Below are 13,374 nucleotides of genomic sequence, written 5' to 3'. Positions count from 1 at the left end.
TGTCAGCATTTCTAATGTTCTTAGGACCGCATAGTTAAGTAATTATTTGTTGTTATTAATTCAATTTTCTAAATTTATAGCATATATTCTTAGTAGTTAATACATCTGTTGTTTGATGAATTTAGAGCTATAAAATATGAAAGGCAAAACAAGAGGGGCAGAATCATTCCTAAATGTTAAGAAAACCTGGCCTCAAAGGTTCCATCGATATTCCAAAACGTTTCTCTATGGGAAAAAGCAATTGGAAAGAGACAACGAAAGTCATTCTTAACGTTTCTTTTATGATCAATTTCCCTGTCAATCGGAGTTGGTTTTGCCAAGGACAGCCTCCAGAAGCTAAGGACTTCTTCATCCAACGACCAAGCTCTTGACTTTAACTTCAAGCCAACCAAACCCTCAACAGCAAGAATTCTCCATTTGGTCTTCACCCATTTATAACCATCCCATTCCCATGCCATTGAGGATTAAGGAAACAAACAAACTTGAGCCTGGAACTATCTGCTACAATACCAATGGAGGCTTCAAGTTCATTCAAGGAAGGTGCAGAGATCGTCTTCTTTGACTTGGAAACAACAGTGCCGAACAGAGTTGGGCAGCGGTTTCGAGTATTGGAATTTGGTGCTATTGTTGTCTGCCCCCTTAAACTTGTGGAGCTTGAGAGCTTTACCACCCTCATCAGGCCAACAGATTTATCAGCTGTTGCGGCAAGGTCCAGCCGACGTGACGGGATAACAAGAGAAATTGTTGCAACTGCGCCGTTGTTTGAGGAAGTTTCTGACAAGATATTCAGCATCTTGAATGGAAGGATATGGGCAGGTCATAACATTCAAAGATTCGACTGTGTTCGTATTAGGGAGGCGTTTGCGGAGATCGGCAGGCCTGCTCCTATGCCAGTTGGGATGGTTGATTCTTTGGGAGTCTTAACTCAGAAGTTCGGCAAGAGAGCTGGAAACATGAAGGTAAGATAACAACTTCATAACACACAGCATTTGGTATATAACAAAATCAAAAACTTGTAGAATCATAACATTCCGAATAGTGCTCATATTTTGAACTGTTTCATGTTTAGATGGCTTCATTAGCTTCCTACTTTCAGCTGGGGCAGCAAAAGCACAGGTATATAATAGATTAAATCCCTCCATCTATGTGTGTGTTATATCACCGTGGTTCACAAAAGTGCTTTGTGCAGGAGCCTTGATGATGTTCGTATGAACTTGGAGGTTCTCAAGCATTGTGCGACGGTACTATTTCTGGTAATGCCCGTAAAACTTTCGACTGCTTATGCCTCTCGTTGCACGCCCGAGTTATCTAAACACAATTCTTCCTTGTTAGTCTTGTCTGATTCTTGTAATTTCTCCACCAGGAATCGACCCTCCCAAGCATATTGCAGGGGAAGTGGAAGACTTCATCCACCATAACAACCCGAAACAGAGCCAATGGGAAGCTGCATTGCAGAGAAGAAGGTAGTCGAAAATCTCCTCCGTCGTCGCCAGGATATCAACTGAGATCAGTTCCTTATGCAACAAGGGAAAGATTGGGAATTGCAAAGGTTTCTTTATATATATGTGAATGATTCTTCATACATAGATGGTGAAGCTTTTTATCACAAACAACTGATGAAAATCCTTTGATTCGAAACAGATGACAGCAAAGGTAAAGAATGTAGTCTGCAGAGCTCAGGGAAAACAGCCCTTTAACATCTTACTCAAACATTCTCGATCGCTACTACACTGACTCGAAACCAAACGCCCAATGTTTGGCACTCTCCATACTTCGTGACTGCAACACACTAATGTTAACCCTTTAGGAGGCATCCGCCCCCACATATTCTTCAGCCCGACATAAGAAACTTCCAGGCGAAAAAAATTCCCATTTTGAGACCGCGACGCCCTTAAACTCGTTACGCAGTTCTACTGAACTCGCACCAAATTGTTGTTTTATACTATTCTTTAAAGGGTCTGCTTCTATTTTATAGCATGGGTCCATGGCCAATTTGGGCTTATTTTTACTCTCAGGCACTATCTATTTATGATATATTTTTATATTATCAAACATTATTTATTTATTTTTTGAAACAATACCATCAATATTATTTTTTCACTCATTATACCCAATTTTAATTTATTCCCCGAATATTTACTGATACCAATAAAAAATAATAATTTTATTTTTTAAGGTCCAGTAATTAGACTCTTTCACTCATTCCAAATCGTGAAATTACAATAATACCCCTAATGTAAAAGTCTACCTCAGACAGTACTTCCACCCACAGCATTTTTTAATTTCATTTTCTGGATCTTCTAAATAATTCCATTTATACAAATCACCCAAATTTACCATATCACCCCTCATCATCTACTAACTTCCAAATCCAACACCCCGACAGCATCCAACTACACATGCGTCGGCGGACGCGGTGTCGGATCGCTGCCGGTGATGGAGTTCTCAACTCCTACTATCTGGTTCCTTCTTAGACCTCGACCCTCTTCCCCCCCCCGCCGCCGCCGCCGCCGCTTGCCGCGTATCTTTCTTCTTCCCTCCGTACTCCTTTTTCTCATCGTCTTTTATTTGCTTCTCTCTGCACTCCAAACTGCAAAAAGCCGTGTCCCCTCTGCACAAACATATAACAATTTTTTTTAATATGTTCAAAAAAAAAAAAAAAAAAAAAAAAAAAANGAGTCGTACCTGTACATATAGATGTCACGGCCGGGAGCGATGGTGCGTTTGCAGAGGCCGCACGTGTGAAGAAAGTGATCATTAGAGCCCAACTGAAGTCCTAAATTTCTAGGAGAAACCAAAACAGAGTAATTGAGCATTGTCGTATTGTGAGGAACCCCCACGGCGGGAGGCGGCGCGTGGGCGCCCTGATCCGACGATTCTTCCAACTCTTCGTCGGCAAGACCCCCCCTGATTCCGGTCATGCTGGCGGTTCTCTTGATCGGAACACGAGACCGCTTCCCCAGCAGCATCTTTAAAGAAATGAGAGGGAGATGGAGAGTGAGGGGTGGGTGGACTCTCAGATCACAGAACGCCAAATATATGGAAGTTTGTTAGGAAAGAGAGAGGGAGAATCTGGACCGTTGATTGGATGCACCACGTATCAACGACCCCACGTCACGCTTTTTCTCCAATAACTGTAAAGTAAAAATGTTATTAAATTATTTAACACATAAATTTTTTTTGATTAATTGATTAATAGTTGTAATTAAACATATTTATTTATAAATTTTTTATTTATTTATATTAAGGCTATAAATGGTAACACAAATAAATATCCCTTATTAAATATTTTTTTTAATATATATATAAATTAATAAAAGAAATAATGAGTAGTGGAAGAAGGATTAGGCAATGAGAGGGAAACATCATAACGAGGGAGCTGAATGGAAAAAAAAAAAAAAAAAGGCAAGGACAAAAACGTCATTTTCCCACTTACTAATGCTGGAGAGACAATGGGACAGCAATGCCACATCCACATCTCTTCATTCGCCCTCTTTTCGGCCATTCTTTTTCCTTCTACCAAATATACCCTTCTCACACAACGCATAAAATAGTAATAATTATTTATCTGAATTTTATTTTAAAAATAAAAAAAAATTGGGCAAATATGTAATTTCAACCAGGACCAATACGTGTTGTTTTGATTTGAAACGACAATTAAAACGATGACGCATCATCTAATTCCCATATACGGTAGGATAAGAGGACGTGTGAGTTCAAGTGCATGTTACCGGAAACGGCGTCGTTTGGACCTGAGAGAATAATTCGAAGGGAAAGTTATTTTTGAAAAATAAAGTAAGAACAGTCGTTAATATTAATTAATAAAAAAAGGAAACTGGAAAAGACAGGACAGCATGAATGACATAAACAGACGAATCTACCTCTGCTGGTTTTTCTTTCTTTTTTTATGATTTTAATTCGGGCCCCACGAGACACGTCATGTTAATTTTTTTAAAAAAAATCCAATGATATTCCACGTGGCATTTCTTGATTTGGCTGAAAATGGGATTTCCTTTTTGTTACAAACTTTATATTATAAAGTTTATAATAAGAGCATAGATTTCTCACATGGGTTTGCGTCACAAGCACTAATGATATCACTAATCACTAACTTATTATTTTAATCCCACACCACCAAAAGTTGCAATTACTTTAGTTTTAAAAATGTCTCAATATTAATACTTATCTTTTCAAATATTAAAAATTAATTATTGATACTAATACTGTTCAATCACACAACAGTATTCTAATCGATACAAATCGATGACGATACTATTTATATATATATAAATTGTTTAATTACTCGTAATCAATAGTAAAAAAGTCAATCGTCGAAGCTTGACTTTTTTGGAGTCTAAGTCAGTTTTGGTTGACTTCGAAGAGGCTTGACTCCTTTGTTTGACATTTGAGGAATTACCAACCTATTAGCACGACTAAGTTTAGGGCATGATTCTGATATCATGTTAGACGAACATGACTCTCCACAATGGTATGATATTATCCACCTCGAGCATGAGCTGGCTTTCCTCTAGACTTCCCCAAAACGCCTCATACCCAATGGAGAGAATATTGTTTGTTTATAAATCCATAATTATTCTCTAAACGAGCTGATGTGGGACTTTTATCATCGAACAGACAGAACTGTTAGTATCACTTTAAAAAAAATATTCACGAAAAAGTAATATTAATATCCTTAATTTTTTATTTAAAAAAATAGAGATAATTTATAAGACGTAATGCTATAAAATTTTAAAATTTTATTTTTTAAATGATGATATTTTTGAAAATTTTAAAAATGTTGAAAAGTATTTAATTATTTTTTTTTTAGTTTATGTATTTTTATTAATTTAGAGTTAGTGCTAAGTTTAAGGGTTTCACCCAATGTTTGAGTGTTCTTTTTCCCATTAAGCAAATCCAATATTTTCCCGGTTCCCTCAGTTTAGTTTGTACAATTTTGGCATTCAACGTTCTTCAAATCTGCAAAACATCGTGGCCATCGCATTTGGGATCAATAATTTACCATCTCTTTTGCTTCTCTGCTTCGAGTAAATCGGATCACCGGCGTGAGTTTGATCAGCCACTCATTCTTTCGTATGCAAAATGGCTACAATCTCTTCGTTCTTCTTGATTCTTTTCCTACATTTGGGTGTTTACTATATTGTTGTGCGTATTCTTTGTGTTCTATCGATTTCAAACGTTTTTCATCTGCTTGTGGAGTGACACTGTATTTCCCAATTGAAATCTGTTGGCTGTTCACGAACTAGAATATTTCTCTCATGCTTAAATCTAATATTTGGTTATTGGTATGTTCTGGGTTATCAGCATGATTTCTTCAGGATTTCTCGAGTTCAATGGAGCAATGCAAGTTTATAATCATGCCTGTGATTCAAATCCTCATAATGTCTCTTTGATTTCTCTACCGGTTATCCGGAAGGGTTTTGATTCTGATGTACGGCTGTTTAGAAGAGGGATTTGTAGCAGGAGAGATTTCAGGCTTTCAGTTGTTTGTGCGACCCCGCAAGTTTCAATTATGAACCACATTACACCTGTTTCGGATTGGAATAGTGATGATTCTATGAGGCCATCAAGTAAGTCTGATTACCTATTAGGAATAATGGCTTCTACTCTTTTATTGGTTTCCAGGAGATTGAATTTCTTTGTAATGTCCATGAATTTTCCTCTTTAAAGTTGAAACAGCTCTGATATTAATTCGACATGGTGAGTCAATGTGGAATGAGAAGAATTTATTTACTGGCTCTGTTGATGTACCTTTAACAAGAAGAGGTGTAGAGGAAGCAATTGAAGCTGGTAAGAGGATCAGCAACCTACCGATCGACTATGTTTACACGTCTGCGCTAATTCGCTCGCAAATGACAGCGGTGCTTGCTTTGATTCAACATCGCTGCAAAAAGGTGTATATCTTGCATGGTGTTTTTTGTTCCTGCATCATAAAAAGTGGATAGGCTTTGATTAGCTTCTAGTCCTGAGTTTGATGAATTCAGAACTGCATACTAGTTGCTCAAGATGGTTGTAGGTTTGTAATATGAGGATGCATCTGCAAATTCCTTTCATTCCCATTAAGGAATTCTTATCATTGGATGAGAAGATTTTCTTGTTTAGAATACAGAGTTCAAGCTAATATTTAGAGGAAAGTGGATGTTATTTTGATTGAAGTTTGATTGTTGTTTTTAAAACACTCCATAGCAGAAAATGGATGTTCTAATTTAGACCATTTTATGCTTTCAGGTGCCCATCATTATCCATAATTGTAATGAACAGGCAGAGGCATGGAGCCAAATTTACAGTGATGAGGCTAGAAAGCAATCATTTCCGGTTATTAGAGCTTGGCAATTGAATGAAAGAATGTACTTTCTCTTTTCATGGGAGTCTATATTTTCCTTCTATCTGAAGACTACACTAATTATTTTGATGCACAAAACTATAATACAGGTATGGTGAGCTACAGGGACTGAATAAACAGGAGATTGCCAAAAGATATGGTGAAGAGCAAGTGCATGAATGGCGCCGGAGTTACGAAATTCCTCCGCCCGAGGGTGAGAGCTTGCAGATGTGCTCACAAAGAGCAGTTGGATATTTTAAAGAGCATGTAAGCACTCTTGGATTCTTGTTTTGATTATTTGAAACGGTAAGATTCTCACAGGGCAAGAAGGAATTGTAGATTGAACCACATCTGCAATCTGGGAAGCATGTTATGGTTGCAGCCCATGCTAATACGCTAAGGTCTATTATCATGTATCTAGAAAAATTAACTTCTCGCCAGGTAGAGAGACCATATCCTACATGTTTTTCTTCAGTGTTCATGTTGTTACCTTCTAGTATAGCTTATTAATGAATGAATATTTGCTAGGAGACAGGTAATTGGGTTGGAAGTATCAACTGGGGTACCATTACTTTACATATACAAGGAGGGAACGTTTATGAAGCGAGGGAGTCCTGTTGGTTCTTCGGAAGCTGGCGTATATGCACTAACTAGGGCAAGAATATTCTACCTCTCCATCATCTTATGTTTATTTTTACTGGTAGATATTTGCTTGTAGAAATTCAAGAGTCATTTTCCTTGATTGCTCTGTAGCTCATTGATTGTGATGAAAATGGAGGAAAGAACAAAATAGTTGCTGCTGTGGTCTACTGAGAGGAAAAATATCCAAAAGAATAATTAGGGTCTTTGATAAACTGTTCTTTGATATTGGTTCTTCAGTGACCATAGACGTTTGGGGACGAGTGCATAGATTAGAACATAATTTGACCAATGGCTTAAACCCTTAAGGTTTTTAAAACGTGTCTGGTAGGGAGAGGTTTCTACACCCTTATCCCCTCTCCAACCAATGTGGGTTCTCACAATCCACTCCCCTTGGGGCCCAGCGTCCTCGCTGGTACACCGCTCGGTGTTTGGCTCAAACCCACCGCTAGTAGATATCGTTCTCTTTGGGGTTTCCCTTTCGAGATTTCCCTCAAAGTTTTTAAAATGCGTTTGATAGGGAAATGTTTCTACACCCTTATCCCCCCTCCAACCGTTGTGGGATCTCAAAACAAGTGCTTATCTGAACTAGGCTATGGAATGTTGCCACAAGCTAACACTGTATTATCCAAATGAGTTCTTTGCTAATCTAAAAGTTTGTGTTTAACCATCTTGATCTTAGATGTCAACTCCAAACAATTAAAGCTTAAAAGGAATAAACAGAGGACTGCTACATGTTCTGTCTATCTTGCTCTACGCAATCACTTGATTGATTACCATCTGCCCACTTCCTATATCTTATGCAGAATTTAGCACTTTACAGGCAAAAGTTGGACGAAATGTCATGCTGAATCCCCGAAATTCAGGTAAGAATATTTCGACTTGTTAGATTATTACTACTCAAGAGTATGATTGAAAACAAGGTTACTGCTTTTTTTATGTTGCAAATGAACTAGGAAACCGATCGACTTACCGGCTCGTGCTTCTTGTTGTTCTAAACCCAGATAGCTTATACTAATTACGGATTGATTGTTACTTGTATATGTTTCTATGGGATAGTGATCAATGTGTTCTTCAGTGTTATTATTGAAGGTTATCTGCAGCGGGCATACCCACTTCCAGGAAAGACAAGGAGATGCATTCCACAAAAGCCACAGATACAAGTTTCCATCTTTTAGTATGGAAGATGATTTTAATTTTTCATTTATGTTTCATCCTAATATTATCATCGACCAACACGAGTATAATTCAACCGTTATGACTTAATTTTTTATTAATAAAAAGATTTAAATATCTTATTCTTATCGAGTATCACATTAGAAAGATCTTATCCCTTGCTTTGTTTTTTAATGGCTTGTTTGTCTTTTTAAGAATGTAGTGAAATCTTCTAGTGTGATACTTGAAAATATATATCCCGACATTTTAGATAACCGTGTTTGTTTTGGAGGAATAATGCCGAAAATATTCAAATAATTATGTTTGTTTTATAAGATTTTTATGCCAGATTGTCTTAAAATGATGTGTTATATTAATCAATATAATTTAATTTTATATCACATGCATTTTGATCTTTATGAAATTATAGTTATATTTGCATGCCAATTCAAATAAAAAAAAACGATAATTTAATTAATAAAAATATCCCTAAATTTTGTAACTTAGGTCAAATATTTCAATAATATATTTAAATTTTTTAAAAGAATCTAAAAATATCATTACCTTAATTTTGGATGGAATCCGAATATTTTATTTTAAAAATGAATGGTAAAAGTGTGAGTATTTTTTTTTTTTAAGTTTAAGGATATTATAATAGTTATGGATATGTTGGAGGTAAAGGGATAATTTTCAAAATATGTGTTATTTAAAAGAAATTAAAAAAAAATATATTTTTTTTTTTATTATTTATTTTTTTGTCTGTAGCTCAAGCTGTAGTGTAATGTCTGGGAGTTGAAATTAGCGGATGATAAAAGGAGTTGTGCTATGAACTCTGAATCCCAACCGTTTTCATCCCTTCAATCCTAGTAATCTCCGAAAGCTTCGCCGCCAATATCTCAATCCACAAGAACTCCAAAACCAAACACCCCAAAAACAATCAGCCTCCAAAATTATTCTCCTTTTTTCTTTTTTTCTTTTTCCAAATCAGAAATTAAAATAAAATAAAATAAAATTCAAGAAAAGAAAACAACCCCAGATAAAAGAATCCACCTCGAAACTCTTGCATCGGACCAGATTTGTTCATATTTTCCGGCGGGTTTTTCCGGTCAGTTTGGCCATCATATTTCTGGTGCCTTCTTTCGCGACTCCGTTCGCGATTTGAATGCATTGGAATCTCGGGTTCAACGAATGAATGTCGGACTATGCCACTAGTTCCTTGGTCGATATGGGAAAACCCAATAAAGCCGCCGCCGCCGCCCCCACTGCCACCGCCACGCTCGACACCCTATCCTCCGCCCCCTCCCCGGACAACTCCGTCAAGAACGATAAGAAAAAAAAGGTATTTATCATTATTCTTTAATTCCTCCTCCGACCACTTCTCCTTTTCTTATGTTTGATTGGATATGTTTCATGCATATTATGGGTCCTACGTTAGTCCATTATCCCAAAGATTTTCAGCTCAAAGAGAACCGACAAGTTAAACACAGACGATGATTTGTTTAAATTAGAATATGGCGACGGCGCTGTTGATATTGGTATCCCTTTTTCTTCTTCTAATTTCCTCCTCTGTTCCTCTGAAACTCTCTGCTCATAATTTCAAACGTTGTCAAGGGAAAGGAATTGCAATCAGAAGAAAAGCTTTCTTGGAGTCATCCCCCACCATCAAAAAGAGCTTCTCAGGTACGTTCGCGCCGTTATCATACCCAATTGTTGTAGCGGAATGTCACAACAAAAAATGCTTTGATACCCAATTGTTATAATAGAAGTAAAATCAGAATCGATCGTACTCGCACACTCATCTCCTTCTGTTTGTGAGTGTGTGAGTGCGATGGATCCTGCTTTCGCTTTTGATTAGTTGAGTTGAGAGAGATTGATCGATTATCTAAGAACAATGATTATTTGATCAGAAAGAAAGGCAAGTTCAGAAATCCAAGGCTTGAATCTTTCAAACTTTGATCAATCTGTGACTCTACCAAATGAAACCAAGAATTTTCGGTATGTGCCACGGGAATTTTTGTTGAGTTGATCTTATAATTATCGAAATATCGTTAGAATTTGTGTTTGGGGTGTAGGATTTTTGTAGCGACGTGGAATGTTGGTGGGAAAACTCCGAACAATAGCATCAACCTTGAGGAGTTCTTACAAGTGGAAGACACGACAGACATTTATGTAATTGGGTTCGTAACATTCGAATGATTTTCCATTGTTGCTGTCATTGTTTTGTTAAATTAACACACTTTTGGTGATGTGGGAAATCTTAGGTTTCAGGAAATTGTTCCTCTGAATGCCGGAAACGTACTTGTTATAGAAGACAATGAACCTGCAGCGAAGTGGCTTGGTTTAATAAGCCAAACCATAAACAAAACCAAGAACAACGACTCCATTAATGGTGGCTTTGATAACTCATCTCATGGCTCAAAAGCTTCAAAGGATTCAAAGTCTCTGCCTTTCTTCCAAAAGCCATCGTTAAAGATGCTGAGCAGGCACCTGAGGCCGATTGATGGTCGGCTGCTGAAGGCCTGCAACTGCCCAATTGAATTGGGATCGAAAGAGAGGAGATTAAGGAAGCTCAATGACGACCCGACAGCTGATTTTGACTCCATGATCTCACCGGAGCTTCATGATGAAAATGGAAGCTTAATGATGGATCGATTCATTTCAATTTCAGAACTTGCTTCAGCAAAAACAGGGGATGATGATATGCGCTACAAGCTCATATCCAGCAAGCAAATGGTGGGTTTGTTCTTGTCGGTTTGGGCTCGACAGGAGCTCATCCCTCATATTGGTCATCTTAGAGTCTCCACCGTTGGAAGAGGCATAATGGGTCGCCTCGGAAATAAGGTTACACAAATCATTGACTCAAAAGATCACTGCTTTTTGTAGTTCCTGCTCTGTTTTTTAGACGAACCCTTAGAATTTGATGTACTTTTCAGGGATGCATATCGATTAGCATGTCAGTGCATGAGACAAGCTTTTGCTTCGTTTGCAGTCATTTGGCATCGGGAGAGAAGGAAGGAGATGAACTGAGAAGAAACGCCGATGCAGCTGAGATACTCAAAAGCACGCAGTTCAACAAGATCTGTAAGAAGCCCAATAAACGAGCCCCTGAGAAAATAATGGATCATGAGTAATTACTTCACATCAAAATCTAATCCATTTTGTCTGTTTTTATGTTTCTTTTGAATCCTCTGCTCATCAAATCTATATACAGCCGGATAATCTGGCTGGGAGACTTGAACTACCGGTTGTCAATGAGCTACGAGGACACCAGGATTTTAGTAGAGGACAGTGATTGGGACAAACTCCTAGAACGGGATCAGGTAACCTAACCACGATTATTCACAATGTTGTCATATTATCCACTTTAAGCATAAGTTCTTGCGATGCAGTTGAACGTTGAGAGAGAAGCGGGAAGAGTTTTCAGTGGGTTCAGTGAGGGGCGGATCCATTTTGCACCGACATACAAGTACACCCAGAACTCAGATTCATACGCCGGGGAGAGCGTGAAATCGAAGAGGAAGCGGCGGACGCCGGCATGGTTGGTATCAGAGGGTGTGCGGCATTCACATCACATATGCATAATTTGAGCTAAGTGTTGTATTGTTTTTCAGGTGCGACAGAATACTGTGGCGAGGGAATGGGATGGAGCAGGTGTGTTACATTCGAGGGGAGTTGAGATTTTCGGATCACAGGCCAGTTTGTGGAGTGTTTAGGGTGGCGGTGGAGTTGAGGAACAGAAGCAGTAAGTTCAGGAAAGGGTACTCATGTGCGGCGCCAAGGCTGCTGCAATTGGAGGAGTGTGTGATACCCAAAAGGCATAGCTTCTATGAATTCTAAAGCTTTTGTATATTTCTTCCATGTTTTTCTTCCCCTTTTCATTTTAGATCAAAACCTAACCAACCTATTCAATTCATTCATTCATTCATTCTTTCATTCTTTCATTTTGACCAACGCTTATGAAATGAAATCCTAATCTCCAACTTCAAATGCAAATAAAATATCACTTTTAGCCATTGCTCCTGTTTTTAGTGGTATGATTTGTTCGATAATAGTGTTACGATGTTATGAAAATATGTACAAAAAAAAAACTATCCATTGTTTAAATTTGAGACCGTTGTAGAATTGTGAGGCTGATATGGCGATACGTAACGGGGCAAAGCGTAGTGGTGAGTTTGGACTTTTACAAATGATATCAGAGGTAGACATTGGACAATGTGGTAGTCAGGATGTTGGCCCTTGAAGGGGTGGATGGATTGTGCGATCTCATATTGATTGGAGGGGTGGATGCAATGTGCCCGTTAGGATGCTGGCACCCCGGTTGGAGGGTGGATGCAATGTGCGATGTTGGCCCCTAAGGGGTGGTGGATTGTGTGATACCGTATCGATTGGAGGATGGATTATGAGATTCCACATAGGGAAGAACGAAACATTCCCTATAGTGTGGAAATCTCTCCCTTGTGTTTTAAAATTATGAGGCTGATGGTGATACATAATGGGCTAAAGCGAATAATCTTTGCAAGCGGTAGGCTTGGGCTGTTACAAGTGGTATCAGAGCTGGGACAGTGCGAGGTGTCGCTGTTACAAGTGGTATTAGAGCTGGGACAGTGCGAGGTGTCACGATCATGCTCGTCCAAGGCGTGTTGCCCATGGCTGCATGCCCATGACAAGCCCAACCCTTTATATCTTTTCATATTCTAGTGTTTTACTTTTGTATTTCTAGGAAGAATCAAGTTTCGTTTAGACCTGTCAGACATGAAATGCCTCAGAATGTATTATGGGGGGATACGACTAGTTGTCAACTTCTCCCTACCCAAGGTTATATACTGTGAGCCGTTGTTATTTCTCTCTTGCTTGCTTATATAACGTCTTTTTCAAAAATCTCTCTCTGCTCGTTTTCTAAAACCTTATCTTAAAACCGAGGCCAAAGGCTCGAGTATACGACACTTAGCCGTAGGCAACGCAAGAATGAATTGACTTAGCTTACTTGTCGTTGGAAAGTGAGTGCCACACAATCGCAAGTCCGCTGCCATCAAAAGTGCGATTGTGACACGAGGCACTGGTTGGAATAGGGTTAGGGACAGTGCGAGGCATTGGTTGGAGTAGGGCTAGATCCTCTCTATAGTAGACACGTTTTAAAATCGTGAAACTAACAGCGATATGTAACGGGCTAAAGCGAACAATATCTACTAGCGGTGTGCTTAAGCTGTTACAAATCGAGTATGAGACACATGATATTGTTA

The 13,374-nt window shown here is 38.4% G+C and overlaps 4 protein-coding genes across 14 annotated transcripts; 3 read left to right on the top strand and 1 right to left on the bottom strand.

Moving 5' to 3' along the window:
* Positions 1–34: 34 nt before the first annotated feature.
* On the top strand, positions 35–2,065 carry LOC111782228 (protein NEN4-like). The gene is made up of 5 exons (XM_023663062.1): positions 35–959; positions 1,070–1,116; positions 1,190–1,253; positions 1,364–1,549; positions 1,642–2,065. The coding sequence occupies exons 1-5, from the start codon at positions 513–515 to the stop codon at positions 1,732–1,734; spliced, it is 837 nt and encodes a 278-aa protein (XP_023518830.1). The 5' UTR covers positions 35–512; the 3' UTR covers positions 1,735–2,065.
* Positions 2,066–2,107: 42 nt separating this feature from the next.
* LOC111782229 (protein MARD1-like) lies at positions 2,108–3,027 on the bottom strand. The gene is made up of 2 exons (XM_023663063.1): positions 2,686–3,027; positions 2,108–2,611 (listed from the first exon to the last, which is right to left on the bottom strand). The coding sequence occupies exons 1-2, from the start codon at positions 2,967–2,969 to the stop codon at positions 2,446–2,448; spliced, it is 450 nt and encodes a 149-aa protein (XP_023518831.1). The 5' UTR covers positions 2,970–3,027; the 3' UTR covers positions 2,108–2,445.
* A 1,831-nt stretch (positions 3,028–4,858) lies between these two features.
* LOC111782226 (2,3-bisphosphoglycerate-dependent phosphoglycerate mutase-like) lies at positions 4,859–8,290 on the top strand. Of its 11 annotated transcripts, none has more exons than XM_023663056.1 (9): positions 4,859–5,063; positions 5,323–5,588; positions 5,689–5,912; positions 6,247–6,365; positions 6,451–6,607; positions 6,680–6,781; positions 6,876–7,040; positions 7,786–7,845; positions 8,058–8,290. In XM_023663056.1, the coding sequence occupies exons 2-8, from the start codon at positions 5,324–5,326 to the stop codon at positions 7,828–7,830; spliced, it is 1,077 nt and encodes a 358-aa protein (XP_023518824.1). In that variant the 5' UTR covers positions 4,859–5,063; position 5,323; the 3' UTR covers positions 7,831–7,845; positions 8,058–8,290. The 11 variants fall into 11 exon arrangements, 8 of the variants coding, with proteins under 8 accessions (XP_023518824.1, XP_023518825.1, XP_023518823.1 ...); XM_023663057.1 differs by having other exon boundaries at positions 4,859–5,091; XM_023663055.1 differs by having other exon boundaries at positions 4,859–5,163.
* Positions 8,291–9,005: 715 nt separating this feature from the next.
* On the top strand, positions 9,006–12,127 carry LOC111782223 (type I inositol polyphosphate 5-phosphatase 5-like). The gene is made up of 10 exons (XM_023663050.1): positions 9,006–9,473; positions 9,570–9,669; positions 9,746–9,814; positions 10,042–10,129; positions 10,207–10,311; positions 10,396–10,975; positions 11,068–11,261; positions 11,346–11,454; positions 11,524–11,672; positions 11,746–12,127. Exons 1-10 carry the CDS (start codon positions 9,327–9,329, stop codon positions 11,969–11,971), a joined length of 1,767 nt encoding a protein of 588 aa, XP_023518818.1. The 5' UTR covers positions 9,006–9,326; the 3' UTR covers positions 11,972–12,127.
* The last annotated feature ends 1,247 nt before the right edge of the window (positions 12,128–13,374 follow it).

The sequence above is a fragment of the Cucurbita pepo genome, chromosome LG19, assembly GCF_002806865.2.
Source record: "Cucurbita pepo subsp. pepo cultivar mu-cu-16 chromosome LG19, ASM280686v2, whole genome shotgun sequence".
NCBI classification, from domain to species: Eukaryota; Viridiplantae; Streptophyta; class Magnoliopsida; order Cucurbitales; family Cucurbitaceae; genus Cucurbita; species Cucurbita pepo.
The sequence above is the reverse complement of the archived record's forward strand: the minus strand, read 5'-3'. Positions and strand labels throughout refer to the sequence as shown.

Bases quoted from the DNA above. Each gene is read 5' to 3' on its own strand.
- LOC111782228 (XM_023663062.1), top strand. From the start codon at position 513: ATGGAGGCTTCAAGTTCATTCAAGGAAGGTGCAGAGATCGTCTTCTTT. The intron at 960-1,069 runs GTAAGATAACAA...TTTCATGTTTAG, and splicing joins AGAGAGCTGGAAACATGAAG to ATGGCTTCATTAGCTTCCTA. The intron at 1,117-1,189 runs GTATATAATAGA...TGCTTTGTGCAG, and splicing joins CTGGGGCAGCAAAAGCACAG to GAGCCTTGATGATGTTCGTA.
- LOC111782229 (XM_023663063.1), bottom strand. From the start codon at position 2,969: ATGCTGCTGGGGAAGCGGTCTCGTGTTCCGATCAAGAGAACCGCCAGC.
- LOC111782226 (XM_023663054.1), top strand. From the start codon at position 5,306: ATGTTCTGGGTTATCAGCATGATTTCTTCAGGATTTCTCGAGTTCAAT. The intron at 5,589-5,688 runs GTAAGTCTGATT...TCCTCTTTAAAG, and splicing joins TGATTCTATGAGGCCATCAA to TTGAAACAGCTCTGATATTA. The intron at 6,608-6,679 runs GTAAGCACTCTT...AAGGAATTGTAG, and splicing joins TTGGATATTTTAAAGAGCAT to ATTGAACCACATCTGCAATC.
- LOC111782223 (XM_023663050.1), top strand. From the start codon at position 9,327: ATGTCGGACTATGCCACTAGTTCCTTGGTCGATATGGGAAAACCCAAT. The intron at 10,130-10,206 runs GTATGTGCCACG...TTTGGGGTGTAG, and splicing joins AATGAAACCAAGAATTTTCG to GATTTTTGTAGCGACGTGGA. The intron at 11,455-11,523 runs GTAACCTAACCA...CTTGCGATGCAG, and splicing joins AACTCCTAGAACGGGATCAG to TTGAACGTTGAGAGAGAAGC.